Source organism: Artibeus jamaicensis, unplaced genomic scaffold (assembly GCF_021234435.1).
Source record: "Artibeus jamaicensis isolate MK-2021 breed Jamaican fruit bat unplaced genomic scaffold, CSHL_Jam_final contig_419, whole genome shotgun sequence".
NCBI classification, from domain to species: domain Eukaryota; kingdom Metazoa; phylum Chordata; class Mammalia; order Chiroptera; family Phyllostomidae; genus Artibeus; species Artibeus jamaicensis.
This window is the reverse complement of record NW_026521824.1, coordinates 663716-682354: the sequence shown is the minus strand read 5'-3', so window position 1 is coordinate 682354 and position 18639 is coordinate 663716. Positions and strand designations below refer to the sequence as shown.

Genomic DNA, 18639 nt, shown 5'->3' with positions numbered 1-18639 from the left:
GCTCCTGGTGGCTCCAGGCATTCCTTGGCCTGTGGTCACATCACTCCAGTCTCTGCCTTTTTTGTCAGATGGCTGCTCCTGTGTGTGTGTCTTCTCTCCTTCTCTCCTAAGGACATTTGTTATTTAATTTAGCATTGAACCATGCTAATCCAGGATGATCTCATCTCCAGACCCTTAACTTACACCTGCAAAGGTGGAAAAAAGTTACATTCTTTCTTCCGAATAAGGTTGTATTTGCAGTTTATGAGAGGGCACATCTTCAGTATGGGGGTTGGGCACCATTCAACCTGCTGCATGGAGTGAGGAGGAGGGAGCCTAAGAACCCTGAGTTGGGTCCTCCCATGGGCAGGTGATGCCAGCCTTGGGGCAGCCAGGACCACCACATGGATTAGGGATCTGGGGAGTATCTTACCTGAAGTGCTTAGATTTCACTGGCCTAGAATATGTCAGCTGTAGCCACAGGAATGGAAAAGGTTACTGAGGGACCCCCATGTGAGAGGAGAAAGGATGGAGGGGGAGACCCTATGTGGGGGGTGGTTTGCACCTGAGGGTCAGGAGAGAGTCCATAGAGGCCTGGGATGGAGCAGAGCCTGATGAGCTGTGTGCCCATGAGGACAAACCAAGAGGAAAGGTTTTGAAGTTGGTCACACCACAGAGAAGGTGCAAGTGTCCACCAGCTCTGGCCACAAGATCAGGGAACCCTATGAAGGGCATTTCCAGGTGTCCTTGGATGGAGGTGGCCCCTGACCAGAGAAAATGGGCAAGAGCAGTGGGTTCTTCCACTCCACAAGCAGAGATTCCCTCTCTCACCATCCCTGAGGCAGTAAGCCAGGCCTCCTTCCCCATTTGGCCTTGCCACCTGTCCTTTAATGCACTTTTGGGTCCATTTTCACCCATTCCCACCAGATAAGAATGTGGAAGGCAGGGCCATTCAGGCCCCATACATTCTGCAAAAAGTTCAGGGTGTCCAGCCTGGGCCCAGAGCCCCATGGGCAGGTGGCAGGCAGTGTGACTGGAGCCAGAGGAGGGTATGGGGAAGCTGGGCCAGCAGTGTCCAGGACAGCAGGAGGTGAGGAGTGCCTGCTGGTGGTGCAGGGTGGGGAGGGATTGGAGGAGAGAAGGGAGCAAGGCTGCCTTCACTCAGCAGGTGTGCGAAGAAAAGAAACAGTGGAAGTTCAATGGTTTGTGGGCATTTGTGCAGGGTGGGAAACAGCTGTTTTATGCTGTGGTTGCATCCAGAAAAGTCAGGGATCAGCACTGTGGGGTCAGGGACAATGCCACTTTTGTGTCAGGAATTGCTCAAGGTTTCCTTTCATTTGGGAACTGAAGCTGAACATGATGTCCCTGCTGTTGGCTTTTTGTTTGTTTACCTCAGGGTGTGGGCTGCTGTCTCTTAACTCCCGTCACTGTGTTCCCTCATCCTGACTTCAGCGTATGATGTCACAGTGGAGCAGCCCCACATGCCCCTGCCTTCCAGGGCTGAACAGTGAAATCTGCTTGATGAAACATTGCAGGCAGAAGCCAGAGAGGAGAGGGTGAAGGAATGGAGGTGCAAAAAAGGAGGCGACTCTGGGGAGTGCAGGCTGTGGAGGGAGGCCTGGCAAGGGCAGGAGCTGGAACTGCACTCAGCACTTCCTTTGTTAACGGAAGAATCTGAGTCCCTGGAAAGGCCATGGTCATGACCCAAGGCCAGGGAGAAGCTGAGACAGGAGTCGCTACTGACAGTCTGTGTAGTCTCCTGCTGCCCTCTCACCCGGTTCTGCTGCAGCTGTGAGTGTGTCTTCAGGGGTCCACCCTCAGGAAAAGTGGCACCAGAAAGAATGGGAACTTGGGGACCCCAGGCCTCAGTTGGGTAGTGGGTGGAATGGGGGATGTGGCATTCTGGAAACAGTCTCTCCCCTACCCCCTCCCTAGCAGGTGTCTCTCTTACACACACACACACACACACACACACACACACACACACACACACACACACGAGACTGGGGAAGGTGTTCTATGTGAACGCCCCCCTCCCCAAGTGCAAACATTCAACCAATATCCCCAGCATGTGTAGAACGTGGGGAAGATGGGCAAGTGCAAGATGCTGTGCAAGATGGGTGCGTCATCTGCATGGATGTTTCCCATGAGCCCTGTGCTGAGTCTTCTGTGAGGAAGGAGAACGCCTCACACACCAGAAGCCACACAGCCATTGCCCCAGACCCACTTCTGCTCCCAGGACGAATCCCCTGCTAGCTGAGCTGTGGGGGTGCTTCGAAATTGGCCAGAACCTTCCACTCTCATATGCTTTCACATGTACTCCTCACATGTGCCAAGCATCTGCTGAGAGACCGGAATATCATATCCATTTTACAGAACAGAAACAGGCCTGAAGTTGACTATAATGTCCAAAGCCACATTCAACTTGAGCAGGTGTGGCTGCCGGACCCATGCTCACAGCCCCACCTCCTTGCCCTGGTTACCCTGTCTGAGGCTACTGGCTGCCTGCATTCTTGGCCAAGCCCCACAAAGACTCTTTGCTCTGCCCCTGAGCCACAAGTTATATAATGCTACCCACTTGGCCAGCCTGAGCCTGAGCTGAGGGCAGCCGTAGTTTGAGGTAATTTTATTTTTAGATGAGAGATGGCTCTGGAGACAGCCAAGAAACAAAACAAATCCAAAACAAGAAACAGCTTGGAAATAAACTGTGCTCTGGGGCCAGCAGTCAGAAGCTGTGCGTGTTGCCCCAGCTGGTGGTGCTCTGGAACTGCACCTCAATGGGCTGTGACCCCAGCACTTGATTTTCAGACCAGGACAGAGAATGCATCCCTTTTCTGACAAAAACCTGCGAGTGTAAACTTGTGCTCCTGGAGCCAGCACACACAATGACGCACTTGTAAGGCCTCTGTCCTGTGGAGCCCTCACTGCAGAGAGTCGAGCAGGCCCTGCCCCTGGCCAGACCTAGTGGTGACTGAACTGCCCACGCAGTGCGGAAAGAAGCATGAGGCAGCTCTCCAGGCAGTGGCCCCGTGAGCTCCTGGACCTCTGTCTTTCCCATCCTCTGGTCAGTCTTTAACCTGAATCTTTAGAAGTGTGAGCAGCTTTGAGTTATTTTTCTCCTTTGAATAGCTGATACACACAAATCTTTTTTTAAAATATTTTTTAAATTTATTTTTAGAGAGAGGGGAAGGAAAGAAGAAAGAGTGGGAGAAAAACATCAATGTGTGGTTGCCTCTCATGTGTCCCTTACTGGGGACCTGGCCTGCAACCCAGGCATGTACCCTGACTAGGAATCGAACCAGCGACCCTTTGCTTCACAGGCCCGTGCTCAATTCACTGAGCTACACCAGCCAGGGCCACACAGATCATTTTTAAAAGAAAGTATTTGAAAAACTGGGGGAAAGGTCTTCATCCCACCTCCAGTGCCAGTTTTTCTCCACAGGAGCAGTGCCCGCTCCTAGTTTTTTGTTTGTCATTCATACATATTCTCATCTAAGGTGTATACAAACCTGTGTGTTTCCTAGCCATGGAGGTGCTGGAATGCTCACTTCTCTGTCACCACTCCCTGTCTCTGGGGGACAGTTCCATCTCAGGACAAACAATGTGCCACACTTGTTTCTGTGACGGGTGCAGCGCATGCTGTGGGTGTGCTAGGGCCCATTCAATGTTTTCCTGCCGATGGGCAGTTAGGCCACAAGCTTTGCTGTTACGGATGCTGCTGCAATGAAAGCCTGTGTCTGTGAGGGGGCGCACCTGGAGGTAAAGTTGCTGAGTCCACAAGATCAGGAAAGTGCGTTTGCAAAGTTGGTAGGTGGTTCAAATGGCCCTCGAAAGAGGCCACCCCCTCCCCCACCAAGGATTGAGGTGCCTCTCTCTGAGACACTGGAAAGTGACACCTTTTGTAGTTTTAATTTGCTTTTCTCTTACTCCAGAGGCTTTGAAAAGTTTGTCTTATGTGTAGATTGCCAGGCAGGAACTTGTTTCATCTCCCACAGGAAACCTCAAATCACTGGTCTGAACAGAGGGATGATGAGGAGATGGGATAAGTCCTTCATTCCCTCCAGAGCAGAATCTCTGTTCTGGTCAACTACTGAGACATCCAAAAGCCACCTCAAACTTAGTGGCCTACAAATAACTGTTGTATTTTTCCCATGATTCTGTGAGTGATCAGATTCGGCTGGGCAGTGCTGCTGCTGCTGCTTGCAGTCTCCTTGCAGTCTCAGGCAGACAGTGCTAGTAGCTTGGCAGGGAGGCTCAGCACAGAAGCTGAGATGCCTCCCCCTCTCGGTGCAGCCTCTGCTCGTGGCAGGTCCATCATATGGCTCAGGGCTCACAGAGGAGCCGCAATGCAGCTGAGGCTTCCAGGCCCTTGCAGGGCCTGGGCCGCAGGACCGGCCCAGAACACCTTGGCAGCATTCTCCTGGTTAGTGAGGCCCAGCCCAGCCTGGTATGAAGGGCAGGATGTGGGAAGGTGGTTTGGGGGCCATCTCCAAACACTCACTAAGTGTCTAAAAATCAGCCTGGGTGTTGGAATTCATGCTGAAAACATTTGAAATATTCCAGTGTATGAGGTGGTCTTTCTCTTCGAATCAACATGGAAGTTCATTTGTACTTTGCAGCAATGTGGTAGCTAGACATTGCATCTCTGATGTTGATCCAGCCAGTGTGATGCTTTTACTTTATTCCAGAGGCAAGTATGGGACAAACAGATGGAGAGTCCTAGGGGTTGAGAAATGTGGATGTCACCTTGCTCTGCTCTGTGCCCTATGAACTTTCCCTAGGACCCTTCACCTCTCAAGGCCCCAATCTCCAGATGCATAGCACCCACAGAGTCTGCTGCTCCCACAGAATCTCTACCCACAGAGTCCCCCCCTGACCCTCCCCCCCAACCCCCATCCACCACAGATGAGAATAAGTCTACCAAGACATGATCTGTTTGGGGAGGAAAGGTGGCCAATCTCTCAAAGGAGAAGGGCTTTGAGCCTATTCCTCAATGGGCTTTTATTGGGTCTGTTTGCACAGGAATACAGGTAAAGCTCATCAATCACTGTCAGGCAGTAAGTGAAAGGTTTTCTTAGGCTCTGCCGAGGAAAAAATGCCAATCAGCCACAAAGTCAGGCAATAAAGAGCTTTATTGGGGTTTGCGCACCCAGGCAAGGTTCCCCAGTCCAAAGAGTGGGGCTAGGTAAGTCGCCCCCAAGTAAGGAATGTGGCGGGGCTTTATTTTGGTTGGCTCTCTTCATGGGAGCTGGGGATTGGTCCCCATTGAACAAAGCGGCAATATATCATTGGTGGCTCAGGTTGCTATGTGGATATCCGTTTTTGCAAAGCCTGCTCTTTCAGCTCCCTGGTTTGACGTCCATCTTTTCCGGGTTGTAGTTCAGCCGCCATTTTGCCCTACCCCCCCCCCCATCCTAATATTCCAACCTTTTTGATAGGATAAGGAGCACCGTGTTGGATCCGTCTACTTCCTGCTGTCAGGGGGGCACAGAGGGGAGGGGCTCGAGGCTGGCCATTTCTGGTCTAGGAGGTGGGTGATGATAGACTGTAGTCCTTTTACGTGTTGGTTGGAGACAGGAAATTGGGGTCGGGATGGGAAAACATTGGGCTGTTTCAGGCAGATGACTACGGGGGGTGGGTGGTGATGAGAAGCCACGGTTGGGATAGAAGTGTCCCATACTTGTGGGTTGACAAGGAAAGGGAAAATGGGTGGAGATGGAGGAGGAGTTGGGTTTTCCAACAGTGGGAGGATAAGGAGGAGGAAGGGGTTGGGTTTTGTGCGATCTGAAGAGTGGCGCCTAATAATTGGAGAACATCCTGTCCTAGAAGGGGAATAGGGCAGGAGGGTATAACAAGGAATGAATGGGAAAAGGGAAAGCCATCCAGACTGCAGCTAAGCAGGAGGGTTTGCCGTGGGTAAGATGGTGTCCCATCAACCCCCATGACTGAGATCTGGGAAGGAGTAAGAGGTCCTGAAAAAGATGGTAAAACACAGTAGGTAGCCCCCATGTCCATTAGGAAAGAGATGGACTTACCCACTACCTGCAGCGTTTCCCTGGGCTCAGTGAAGGTGATGGGGGTCTTCGAGTCTGGGCTGCTTCAATTGCCCAGGAGTCTGAGAAGTTCCAGCGCAGGCAGGGAAGAGTCCGCACCTTGATCAGCTGGTCCCCTGCGTGGAGGCGCTGGGGATGAGCCCCTAAGGGGACAGGCATCCCTCCAGTGGCCAAGCTGTCACCAATCTGGGCAAGGATTCATTGGTGGCCAAAGTTGAGGACACTAGCGGGCCCAGTGCCCTTCTTTGCCACACTTGAAACAGGCCCCCAGTGGGGTGTTCTTTGGCCTCAACTTAGACTCACCCAAGCTGGTGTTTACTGCTGGCAGCAGGGCCACTAGCATGGTCTGGGTTTGCAGGGCCACCTTTTGCTGTAGGCGAGCCTGGCAGGCAGCCTCAGCCTCTGCTTCCCGGTTATTGAAAACCTTAAATGCCATATTTACCAGATCTCAGATGGGGTTTGGGGGCCATCCTCGGCCTTTTTCAGTTTCTTTCTAATATCTGGGGCTGACTGGGAGATAAAGTGAGTAGCTAAGACAGTGGCCCCAGCATTAGAAGCCGGGTCAAGGCAGGTATGGAGCACCATTGCCTCGGTTAGTCTGTTGAAAAACAGTGCGCCGGATTTTCTCTGGGGCCTTGGGTGACCTCTCTGAGCTTATCATAATTGATTGCTTTCTGGGCAGATTGGTGCATACCTGCTATCAGGCACTCGACCATTTGGTTGCAGCATCTCCGACCTGCCTGTCCTACCTGGTAGCTCCAGCCTGGTTCAGCCTCTGGCATGGCTTCAGCCCCTACTGGCATGAGGGGATTGGTGGCATGGGTTTGGTCTGCATAAGCCCTAGCTGCAGTCCGGATGCGGTTGCGCTTGTCCGGGGTCATGGTGGAAGTTAAAATGATGTGCAGGTCATGCCATGTGAGGTCACAAGCCTGGACCAGGTACTGGAATTCCCTGATAAAATTGGTAGGGTTAGTGGAGGATGAGCCTAGGCGTTTTTCAATTGAACAGAGAGCAGTTAGTGAAAAGGGACATGGACCCAAATGACACCTTCTGCTTCCACCACTCCCAGAAGGGGGCAAATATGGGAGTTTAGGGGCTCTAGATTCAGGCAGGAGCGAGTCTGTGAGCTAACTGGGAAGAAAGGTCTTCAGAGGGAGGGGGAGAATCTGGTTGAGAGAGGAGGGCCAGGGCTGGAGTAGCTGTTGGCGGGAGCTGATAAGGAGGGGGGAGAGGGAGGGGAAGCAAGATCTTCCGGGGAATCAGAAAAGGAGGAGGGAGGCTCTGGGGCAGTAGGCTTAGGAGGCCGGACAGGTTCAGGTTTCCCTCGGGTAAGGAGAACTTGGTCTGTGGAGCATTGGGTGCACAGATCCGGGTGGGAGCGCAAGGCCCAAAAGCCCTGAATGTAGGGGACCTCAGACCATTTGCCAGTCCATCTGCAAAAATTATCTAGGTCAGTAAGGGTAACGAAGTCGAAAGTGCCTTCAGGAGGCCAGGTTTCACGATTATCGAGCTGATATAACGGCCAGGCTGCAGTGGATAGAAAAATCAGCCGTTTTTGCTTGAGACCAGGGTCAATTACTTTCAAATTCTTCAGAAGGCACCCTAGAGGTGACTTAGGATCTGGCTTGGACTCCTGCCCTCCCATTCCTGGTCCCATGAGGATCAGCAAATGGGAATCAGTGTCCCTCAACCCAATCTGCTGGTCCGGTCTGGTAAAAATGGGGGTCTGGGTCCAGGGATGTCTCCTCTGGTGCCCAGAACCTCTCAGCAGGGGAGGGCAGTGCCTCCCAGAAGGGTCACCCCAATGCAGTGCTCCAGTTTTGGTGGAGAGCAGTCTCTCTTAGCAGATGGGGGCCAGGAATTGGCATTTGGGGACCAGACATTTAAGGGCAGCAGCACGTACCCTGGTTCTTAGTCTGGACTGGTGGGGTGGCCGCGAGGCCTCCTTGGGGACTGGGGAGAGGAATGGTCTTCAGCAGACAACAACTCCTCCTGGGTTTTGGCACCAAATAAAAGGTTTTCTTAGGCTCCGCTGAGGAAGAAATGCCAATCAGCCACAAAGTCAGGCAATAAAGAGCTTTATTGGGGTTTGCACACCCAGGCGAGGTTCCCCAGTCCAAAGAGTGGGGCTGGGGAAGTTGCCCCCAAGTAGGAAATATGGTGGGGTTTTATTTTGGTTGGCTCTCTTCATGGGAGATGGGGATTGGTCCCCATTGAACAAAGCGGCAATATATCATTGGTGGCTCAGGTTGCTATGTGGATATTCGTTTTGGCAAAGCCTGCCCTTTCGGCTCCCTGGTTTGACCTCAGCAGTCTTTTCCGGGTTGTAGTTCAGCCGCCATTTTGTCCTACCCCCCCCCCCCCCCCATCCTAACAGTAAGGATCAAACAATAGATAAAGAACTATGAGGGCTTATTCCAAGTCAGGGTCAGTTAGCTAAAGGACAATAAAACTTTGGGAAACAAACTCATTTTATGCTTGGACTCATATCATTTAAATTGAGGATATTATCAAAGCAGATTTCACAGGATTTTATGTATTCTTTCTTAGGCCTGAAAGCCCCAGGGAACCCACCTGTTCCTGCCCAGGGCTGCACCACCCTCTGGCATTGTCTCAGGCTTAAGTCGGGCAGGGGAAGTAAGGCAGCCAAGAGATTAGGAGACATCTTGCATACAGAATGAGGACTCAGGCCATGTCAAAGCTGAGGGGCCAGGATCCATCACCCCCTTTTTCTATAGCCCCCAAGTCCTTCCTTGAGGGCCCCTTTGAAACTGTTCCTGTCTTAGGTTGTCCCTCCCTTGAGGAATCTTACCCATCATTGGCTAACCAGTCATCTGCCTGGGGCCAGACAGGGTGAAGTAAAGGGGGCAGAGGAGGGATCCCATCTGGGAAGATGAGCTTTGTATCCTTAGTGGCTTATGGTCCCAAGGTCGTTCATTCAGCCTTACCCATGGGGTTTACAGCTTCTGAAATCAGGTAGGGCGGTTCCCAACATGGTAGAGCTCTGGGTGTGGGCCCCAAAGTTCTGCACTACTAGCCTGGGGTGGGGGCATTAGCCACCTAGAGCTCTTGTTCTCCCTCTGTAAATATCACAGTGACACATTTCCAAGCATCACTTGATAAAACTACAGGCTCTATGGAGCTGTAGGAAAAAGAGGGCAGTGTCCACCCTCATGGCCTCTGTGTGACCAGCTCAGGGCTCTGGCCTACAGTCCATCAGACTCACTCCCAGCTGCAGCCCCGTGAGTGGGAATGGGTAAGTTTGAGATGGGTTTTTTTTTTTTTTTAATGCCAAATAGAATGTAAAATGGTGCAGCTACTGTGGAAAAGTCTGGCAGTTCCTCAGAATGTTAAACCGAGAGTGTACTCATGACTCAGAAGTTCTACTCCGAGGTATATATACCTAAGGCAGTTGAAAATATGCATTCACACAAACACTTGCACAAATGTCCACAGCAGCATTATTTATAATATAAAAAGGTAGAAACAACCCAGATGTCCATCAACAAATGAATGGATAAACACAATGTGGTATAACCATACAGTGACATCTTATCCAATCATAAAAGGGAGTGAAGTCCTGACCCACACTACATGGATGAGCCTCAGAAACATGCTAAGTAAAAGAAGCCAGACACACAGGTCACCTGTAGTCTGATTCCATTCACATGAAATGTCCAGAACAGGCAGTGCCAGGACCCAGGGAGGGGGTCGGTAGTGGCTGCTAGTGGGTCCCAGAGGTGGAGAGCAGATGTCCTCAAAGGAGGCAACAGTGATGGTTGTGCAACCTTGTGAATGTACTGCAAGCCACTGAGGTGGGCACTTCTAAATGCTGAATTGATGACATATGAATTATATCTCAGTTTTTATAAGCAGGTAATCAGTCCTCCTTCCTAGGAGCAGGAGGGTTAAGGGAGCTGCTGCAGGAAGTGCCTGCACACAGCGGGAGCTTATAGGCGGCCCCAGTAAGTGAATATATCATATACGCATCATATTAACTTGGGCTCATCTGCCCTTCTACTCTGGGGCCTAAGAGGCACCCCAATGCCAGGGCCCAGGAAAAGTTTGGATTTGTGAGAAATTTCAAGGGGAAGGCTTTGGTCCTGGGCTTAGTGTTCCTCTGGCACCCAAACCAGAGGCTCAAGGCCCTAACAAGTAGGGCTACCAGTGCCCCGTTTCCCAGGGCTCTCCTGCTTCATACCTGCCATCCAGATTCAATGGCAATTGTGCCTGTCTCACTCCCAAGGAGTGTGCTACCCACTTCTCCTTGGAGGACAGCACAGGTCAGAACAAAGATGTCCTCCCCAGACCACTGTCTGTTCATCTGTCTAATCACTCATCTGTCTGCCCCTGGCACTGCCCTATTCTTTTTTTTTTTTTTTTAATTTTAATTAATTTTATTTAGTTATTTTTCAAGTACAGTTTTTTGTGGCACTGCCCTATTCTATGCTCACAGCACATGGAGACAGCCAACAGGGCCAGCTGGAGAGGGGTCCCAGTCTGAGCTCCTGGAAGACGTTGCTATCAGCCTGGGGTAGAGGATGTTGATGTCCTCCAGGGCCAGAGCACATGCCAGCCAGGCCTCAGGGTGAGGCCGGGAGCCACCTCCAGCAGCCAGACAGATCCCTAGCAGGAGGTGGCAGGGGCCCGAACGAGGGCAAAGGAGGACTATGGGGCAGGGGCGGCCATCTAATGGGGGAGCACTTCAGAAAAGGGTCAGGGCAGTAACACTCTTGAACTCCGGCCTCACCACTGTCTTGCAGCCACTGACCAGCTGATGCTGAGTACCGACCAGCTGGCCCTGATCTACAGCAGCCTGGGACTCTGCCTCGGTGCCATCATCTGCTGCTTCCTCTTGGCCATGGCCTGCTTCCTCAAGAGGAGTGGGGACCAGTCCTCCTGCCAGTGCCCCACAGGACTGTGTTGGTCCTGGGCCAAGTCCTCCAAGGGTGAGCATGAAAGGGGCTCTTCCCCTCCCACTGCTTGTGGGACGAGTTGCCAGCCTTCGCTCTGTGATGATGCCTCCCTGCTTCCAAATGGAGGGCATTTGGCCAGCTCTTCCTGGCAGAGGTCTGAGACCTTGCTGTCTTCTTCCTTTGTTGGTGAGTCAGGTTCGAACAAAAAAAAGGCAAGGAGACAGGGCACCTGAGGAAGAGCAGGTGTAGGGTGAGGGTCACGGGGTTGGCAGGGGCCTGGAGGGTTCCTAGGAGGCCGGGCAACACGGGAGGAGGAGGTCTTCCTGGGGGTGTGGGGGCAGAGTGTGAAAGCCTGCTCCCACCCAGGCCCCCAGGCAGGAGGGACAGCACTGGACAGCTGGCCATGGGGAAGTGAGGGCTGGGAGTTTGAGGGGGTGCCATCTGCGGGAAGCATTTTATTCTCCCAACAACCCAGCCAGCTGTCCCTGGGGTACAGGCCTGAGGAGGGGGGTTGGGGCCCAGGCCAAGGTTCTCTTCCCTTCCTACACAGATCACAGGATGGAAGCTGGGAGCACAGCATGCAGGCCACAGGAACCTGTGGAGACCTGTGGCTTCTGCTTCCCCAAGTGCGGGGTGCCCACCCAAGAGAGTGCGGATCAGCTGGGTGCCCCCAGCCCCACAAACACTGGGAGGTGTGGTTGCCCCAGCCCTGCAGTGGCCCAAAGGGCCTGCATGGAGTCCTTGTCCCCAGAGGGCATTCCGGAGGCTGTGTGCTGGCCTGCCCAGGATGGGGGCCCAGCTGTGTGAAAGGAGGTGGGGGATGGGGCACGAAGGAAGGGAAAGAAAGAGAGGGAGGGAGGGAGACAGAGAGAGAGAAGGAGAGGAGAGGAGAGGGGTCAGTGAGGGAAAGATGGAGGAAGAGAGAGGAAGGGGACAGGAGCAGAGAGATGGGGGAGAGCAATGGAAACGGGGACGGAAGAGCAAGGGGAGCCAGGGTGGGAGGGAGGCCTCACTGTCTTCATCTCAGGTCTCTACTGCAGGTCACCATCATCTAAACACTTCTGCAATAAAGTCACCTGTGCTTGCTGGACTCAAGTCTCCAAGAGCCCTTTTGTAGGAGTAAAACCTTCCAGGGTGGTGGCTCCTTCCTGCTACTCATTTCGGTCTTGTCTTCAGCTGGGAAGATTCTTTGGCCCCACCTCCCAAGCTGCCTCCCTTGGCTCCCCCACAATGCAGCTGCAGCCTCCAATTTCCCAGGACCTACATGTTTCCTGTCCACCAGGCTCCAGAGAGGGCTTGCTGACTTGTGGGGCCGGAAGCAGTTGGCGCATACTGCAGAGGGGCAGCTGCAGAAGGGCCCCGCAGAGCATGTGTGCCTGCAGCTATGCCTGGATCTCCAGGGGAAGCATTTCTGTTGGTTTAACAAAGCCACTCCCCACTGTGCCTCCTCAGGAAGGGCAGGAAGGGCAGGAAGGACAGGAAGGGCAGGAAGGAAGGGCAGGAAGGGCAGGAAGGGCAGGAAGGGCAGTTGGTTCTTTCTCCAAAATATATTCTGATTCTCGCCCCTTTTTACAGCCACTGAAAGCTGAGCTCCTGTCACTTTTCACCCAATGACTGCACCAGCCCCCACTGGCCTCCCTGTTGCCATCTTGCCCGTAACAAAAATGACAAGATAGTAAATCCCTTGGACTTTGTGGACCACACAGTCCCTGCTGCAGGGCCCACACACTTGGTCCTATCAGCCACAGCTTTAGATGCTAAGGAAACAGGTGGGTGACTCCTGCTTGGGTAGAACTGCTCAGGAGGGTAGTGGGGTCTGGACCATGGGCCATAGCTGGTCAACCCTGCCCTGCTTCCTGGTTTTCTTGAGACATAAGTGACACCTAAAAGTATGCAAGTTTAAGCTGTTGGTTGGATACTTATTAATTGCAAATTGATGACTACCAGATCCTGTCACATAGTTACCATTTCCTTTTTTTGTGGTGAGAACATTTAATATCTATTTACTTAGCACTTTTCAAGTATATAGTGGAGTGCTATCAGCTATAATCACCATGCCATCATAGACTCCCAGAATTCGTTAATCTTATAACTCTAAGTGTGTACCCTTTGAGTGTCATCTCTCCAGCCCCCCAGCCCCTGGTAACCAACACTCTACTCTCTGTTCCTCTAAGCACTAATCGTTTTATTTATGCCTCTAATTTTTTAATGGTTGTTTACAATACACATCTTTACTCACAGTCAGCATTCAGATTACAGTGTTCCAGGTCAAGGGAGAGAGCCATGCAGGGTGGTATCCTCATGCCACCTCTCACGCACATGCTGGGTGTTCCACCTGCACACAGTCTGCAAAGTCACAACACAGAGTGCCTATGTCTGCTGCAGGAGTTCGGTGTATTTTAGCATAATGAAAAATAAGGAAACATTGCCTTTCGTATTTACTTTCATTTCTGGAAATTCTCGTTTTTGTGTGTGTAGATTCAAGTGTCTGGTATCATAGTCCTTCCACCTAAAGGACTTCTTTTAACATTTCTTACTGTGCAAACATGCAGGAAATGAATTCTCAGTTTGTATCAGTTTGGAGAAGTATTTCTCTCACTTTTGAAAAATATTTTTTCTGGGTATAGACTTTATGGTTGCCAGTATTTTCCTTTCAGTATTTCAAAGATATTTATTACTCCATTATCTCTGGCTTGCATAGATTCTGACAAGACATCTGCTGAAATCCCCAGCTTTGCTCCTTTGTAACTGTGCCTTCACAATGTTCATCTTCCCTTTTCTAGCAGTTTGCGCAGTTGTGTCTATAGGAGGTGCTTTTTTATTTATTTGTGTGTGTGTGTGTGTGTTTTTTTGTTTAGGTTTGTTTTGTTATATATCCTGCTTTGCAGTCTGAGATTTTGGGACCTGTAGCTTGATACTTTTTATTTTTAAAAAATCATTTGCCATTATCTCTTCAAACTGTTTGGTGTTTATTGTCCCATGGCTCTGGTATCCTATTATTTTGTTTTCTCCCCAAATTCTCTATTCTCTTTGTGTTTCAGTTTGGGTAAATTCTACCAATCTTCAAGTTCACCAATTCTTTCCTCATCTGTGTGAGTTCACTGATGGGCCCAGAAAAGCCATTCTGTATATGTTACTGTGGGGGCAACTTTGCCAGCAAGTCCCTCCATCCACCACGAATGAAAGTAACACTACCAAGACATGATCTGCTTGGGGAGGAGAGGTGGCCAATCTCTCAGAGGAAAAAGGTCAGGGGCCCCTTCCTCAATAGCTTATGTTGGGTTCTAATACACAGGAATATAGGTGGTAAGGATCAAACAGTAGATAACATTGCAAAGAAATCTGAGGGCTTAGTCTGAGTTAGTGTCTGTCAGATAAGGGGGTTGCAAAAACTTTGGGAGACATATCATTTCTTGCTCAGACCCTTATCATATGGATGAAAGCACTCTTAGCAAAGCAGGCTTCACAGGACTTTTAGGAATTCTTTCTTATGCCTGATCACCCCAGATCCCACTCTAGCTGGCAAGGGGCTGTACTGCCTCCCCCATCACAGGTTTTCAGGCTTAAGTGGATTAGAGCCAGGAAGTGGTTCTCCCAGAGGACAGGGGACTCGGGTTATGTCTGAATAGCTGGGGGAGGGGGGCAAGGGTCCATTACTCCCTCTTTGTTGCAGCCCCCCGAGTCCTTCCATGATGGCCTCCCAAGTGACCATGTCTGGCTTAGGTTTCCCCCCTCTGAGGGCCCATACTCATCATTGACTAACTGACTATGCATTGGGGGCAAGGGAGGAAGCAGAGACAAGCTTTGTCTCCTTAGTGGCTCGCATTCCAGAGGTTGCTCACTCAGTCTTAGCTATGGGGGGGCAGTTACAACTCCTGAAACCAGGAAGAGTGGTTCCCAACATGTTACCATGTGTTTTCCTTCTAGAATCTGCATTGACTCTGTCATGGTTCCATCTCTCTGCAGAAGCTCCCCATCTTTTCACGCTGTGTTCCACATTTTCTATGACATTTCACATATTAATCTGAATTATCTAAAAATTTCTGCCTAATACTTTCACCAGCTGGATCATCTCCAAGTCTGGTTCTGTTGATTGGTAGTGTGTCATTTTACTTGTTCTTTTGTGTGTCTTGAAATTTTGTATTGAATGCCAGACCTGAATAGAGAGACTGAAGTAGGAAGTGTCCATGCCTAAAAGTGGGCACACCTTTTCCCCTGCTAGGCTGAGAGTGTGAGGGAGGGAGTCAACCCAGCTTGGCGTGGGGTTTGTTGTTGCTATGGGCACCTCAGGGCTCAGACTCCCCTACTGTGTCCATGTTCTGGGGTGGGGGCTGGGTTCCCAGTATTTCCACTCCTTCCTCACAGCCCTGCACCTTCTCTGTGTGCCTCTGCCTCGAAAGCTTCTTTATCCATTTTTTTTGTTCTCCTTCGTGGTAGTTGGCCATCACTTGGTGCTTGCTGACCTGAGGCTGTGTGTCCTCTTGCTCCATCTCAGTCTCAGGCAGGCCCTGTGATCCTGGGTGGGAGGACTGGGCTTTTGCAGTGGCCCTCCAGGCCCAGGACATTTTCCCGTCCCTGACTACAGTGAAGGGGATCCTCCTTCTCCCTCTTCCCACCCTCAATGGGTTTTCACCTATATCTTGAGGCCAACAGGGTTTCTTTCCTCTTTTCAGTAGTTTGCAGCTTTTGTTTGCTAGTGGAAGAGTCTGTGTGGGGCTGCATTTACTTCTGGCACCACACCACATCCCTGCCTAAGCCTGTGCCCTGAGAGAAGCTCTGTGTGGTCTCCCACTGTATGCCTGAATTTGCTTTTTTATAAGGGTCCTATGGAAGTCTGCAAAGAAGAGCCTGCATGTGGTGTCATCTCCCCTTGTCTGAAGTTCTCAGCTCTACTCATACTACCTCTAGCCGTTCTTCAAAGCCTTAGCAGAATTCCTCTTCCCCACATGCCTGGCTGGTCTGCTTTCCTCCCTGCACACAGCTGCGGGTGGCCGGTGTCATGTCCTGTCTCCTTGGAGTCACCTGCCTTCCTGCAATGTTAGGCTTAATGTCTGCCCTGCAACTTCAGCGCATGGGTGGGTTCAAGATAAAACACAGCTCTGTAGATTATCCAGCTTTTTATTTCTAGGAAAGGAGTGGGCTCCTCTCTGGCTCTCTACTTCCTAGCTGGCAGCTGGAAGCCAGAGAGATCTTTTTAAAATATCCATCACACCATGTCTTTTCACTGCTTAAACCTTCCAATCAGTTCCTGACACAAAATAAAATCCAGCCTCTTACAAGGGCCTTTGGGCTTCACATGGTCTGGTCCCTGGCTTCCTCTCAACCTCAGCATGTATCATGCTCCAGCACCTGCCACCCTCCACTATACTCATCCTCACTCTCAGAGTTATTTCATTCCCTACTCCTGCCCCAGGGCCTTTGCTGTTTCTGCTCCTTCTACTAGGAATGCTTTTCCATTGTCACCTAGGTCGGAGGGGCTGCTCCTGCCATGAAGGCTTCAGCTTCAATGCCACCTTCTAAGATGCCCTTCCCAAAGTTTCCGATTCTCCCTGATTCCTTAAAACTCTCCCTGAATCAGATACAGTTTTAGAAGCTTCTCAAAATTACTGGGTTGGCCAAAAAGTTTGCATGGTTATTTCTGTAAAATAAAGACACATTTTTCATTTTCACCAATAACTTTATTGATTTGGATATTTTTAGTATGGCAGTTATCTCCCACAAGGTATAGCATAGATTGTTCTCAATTAATGTCTCGATTTGATTGCTATTAATCTCAACTGTTCTACCTGACTGTGGAGCATTGTCCAGAAAGAAACCTCCAGGATGAAACTTAGAAAACCACTTTTGACACGTTCAATCAGACACAGCGCCCTATCTCCACACTGCATAGTTTTTTGCATTTCATTGCATTTTACCTTTAGTGAAATCATAAGTATGACAGAAATCTTTTCTTCCATCTTATTTAAATGGCTGCACAAAAATTCACCATTTTTGATGTTTTTTTTAAAAAAGATTTGTTTATTTATATTTAGAGAGAGGGGAAGGGAAGGAGAAAGAAAAAGGAAGAGAAACATTAAGGTGTGGTTGCCTCTCAAGCACCCCCCTCTGAGGACCTGGCCCACAACCCAGGCATGTGCCCTGACTGGGAATTGAACTGGTGGCTCTTTGGCTCACAGGCCGATGCTCAATCCACTGAGCTACACCAGCCAGGGCAGTAAGCTTTTTTTTTAATGCACGCTGGTATGACAGCTGTCACAACACAATCTAACAAAATTGCTTTGAATAAAATTGAAGACAGCTAAGCCCTACTAGAGCCACTGTATGGAAAAAACTAAAGGAATTTTTGTCCAACCAATAATTTTTGGAACAAAGGAGACTGTAAAGGGTTAGATACCCTCCAGTTGGGCGTTTTTGGCTTTCAGATTTTCCTCAGGCCATTTGGGCTGGTGTTTCTTAACCTTAGCTGAGGATTAGAATCTCTGGGAAACAATGTGTAAACATTCCTGATGCCTTGATCAGACCAATTAAATCAGACTCTGGGGTGGGTGCAGGCAGCAGGACGCCTCCCAGGCGGTCCCAGGGTGGTAGCCAGGCCTGAGAACAATTGTTCCAGGCATAAAACTGGCCTAGCTGTCTGCCACTGGGTCTCTGCTTCCAACAGAAGGGAAGTGCCCGGGCCAGCTTAGCAAAATACCTGGTTTTTCCTTCTTATTTTATTTTGACACTTTCTCATTTTAAGGCTAATGAAAGGAAAAACCAAATGTATCCCAGGAGACCGACCCATGGGCTAGAAACTGCATTTTCCCTTGCTACTCAGAAGGCAGGTCCTAAGGAGCCCCAGGCTTTGACACATCTCAGGTTTCGGTTTCTAAAAACCATTTATGTAAATCTTACTACATGCCAAGCATTTTTCTGAGAACTTTACATATATGAACTCAGGTTTTCTGTATAGTAACCCTATCACACAGAGGGAGTACTATTAGTGTCCCCAGTTCCAAGATGAGGAGACTGGGTTTGACCAAGCAGCTCTGCCAAAGACAGCCAGCACCGGCTTCAGGCCCAGGCAGCCTGGCTCTGTGCTCTAGTCTGACCGCCAGTCTCCCGGCAGCGAAGGTTAAAATTACAGCAGAGGAGCGGCGCTTCCCTCTCCTCACCCAGTGAGGAGCCTCTATGAGGGTGGAGAATCACAGGGACACGCAGCATGGGAGGCTTGACAGATTTGTTTGCAGACCAGGAGGAACTTCCCCCCAGGTCCTCATGGAAAACAGACTGTGACCCAAGCTAAAGATCCAGTGGTCACACATGCATCCCCCAAAGCGTGGATGTTCTGTTGTTAGAGTCAACGACAAATCACCAGTGCTGGCTGGATCCCACGGCAGATGCGCTGAGCTCGCTTCAGTGCCCTCCTGTCTCTGTTTTCTTCAGGACGGATGCACTGTCCCGTATACCTGCAACGTTCCACCCCCAGAGCTCAGGCCCAGTTTCTGCGCTTGGGCAGGTCTCTGCCCAAAGGAGGCCTCACTGCAGAGCCTCCTCCTCCAGCCTGTGTAAGACACCTGCTGTGGCTGCTGCACAGTCTCCTCTGCACAGTGCTTACCGCAGCTCCTGTGTACCCTTCCTACAACACACCCTCCATGACAACAGGACTTCAGTCTTTTCTTATCCCCCAGTGTCCAGAACAGAGCCTACAG

At 50.6% G+C, this 18639-nt stretch overlaps 1 protein-coding gene across 8 annotated transcripts in view; it reads left to right on the top strand.

The window, feature by feature from the left end:
* Window positions 1-18433, top strand: part of TNFRSF13B (TNF receptor superfamily member 13B) — a 79115-nt gene extending 60682 nt beyond the window's left edge. For 5 of the 8 annotated variants that reach the window (XM_037163240.2, XM_037163236.2, XM_053665710.1 and 2 more), the window contains 2 exons: window positions 10796-10981; window positions 11499-16624. In XM_037163240.2, the coding sequence (XP_037019135.2) occupies window positions 10796-10981; window positions 11499-11755 (443 nt within the window). In that variant the 3' untranslated portion in view covers window positions 11756-16624. Of the gene's footprint in view, window positions 1-10795; window positions 10982-11498; window positions 16625-18373 lie in introns of those variants that run through there. The other 3 variants (XR_008391708.1, XM_053665713.1, XM_053665711.1) reach the window with 3 other exon arrangements.
* The last annotated feature ends 206 nt before the right edge of the window (window positions 18434-18639 follow it).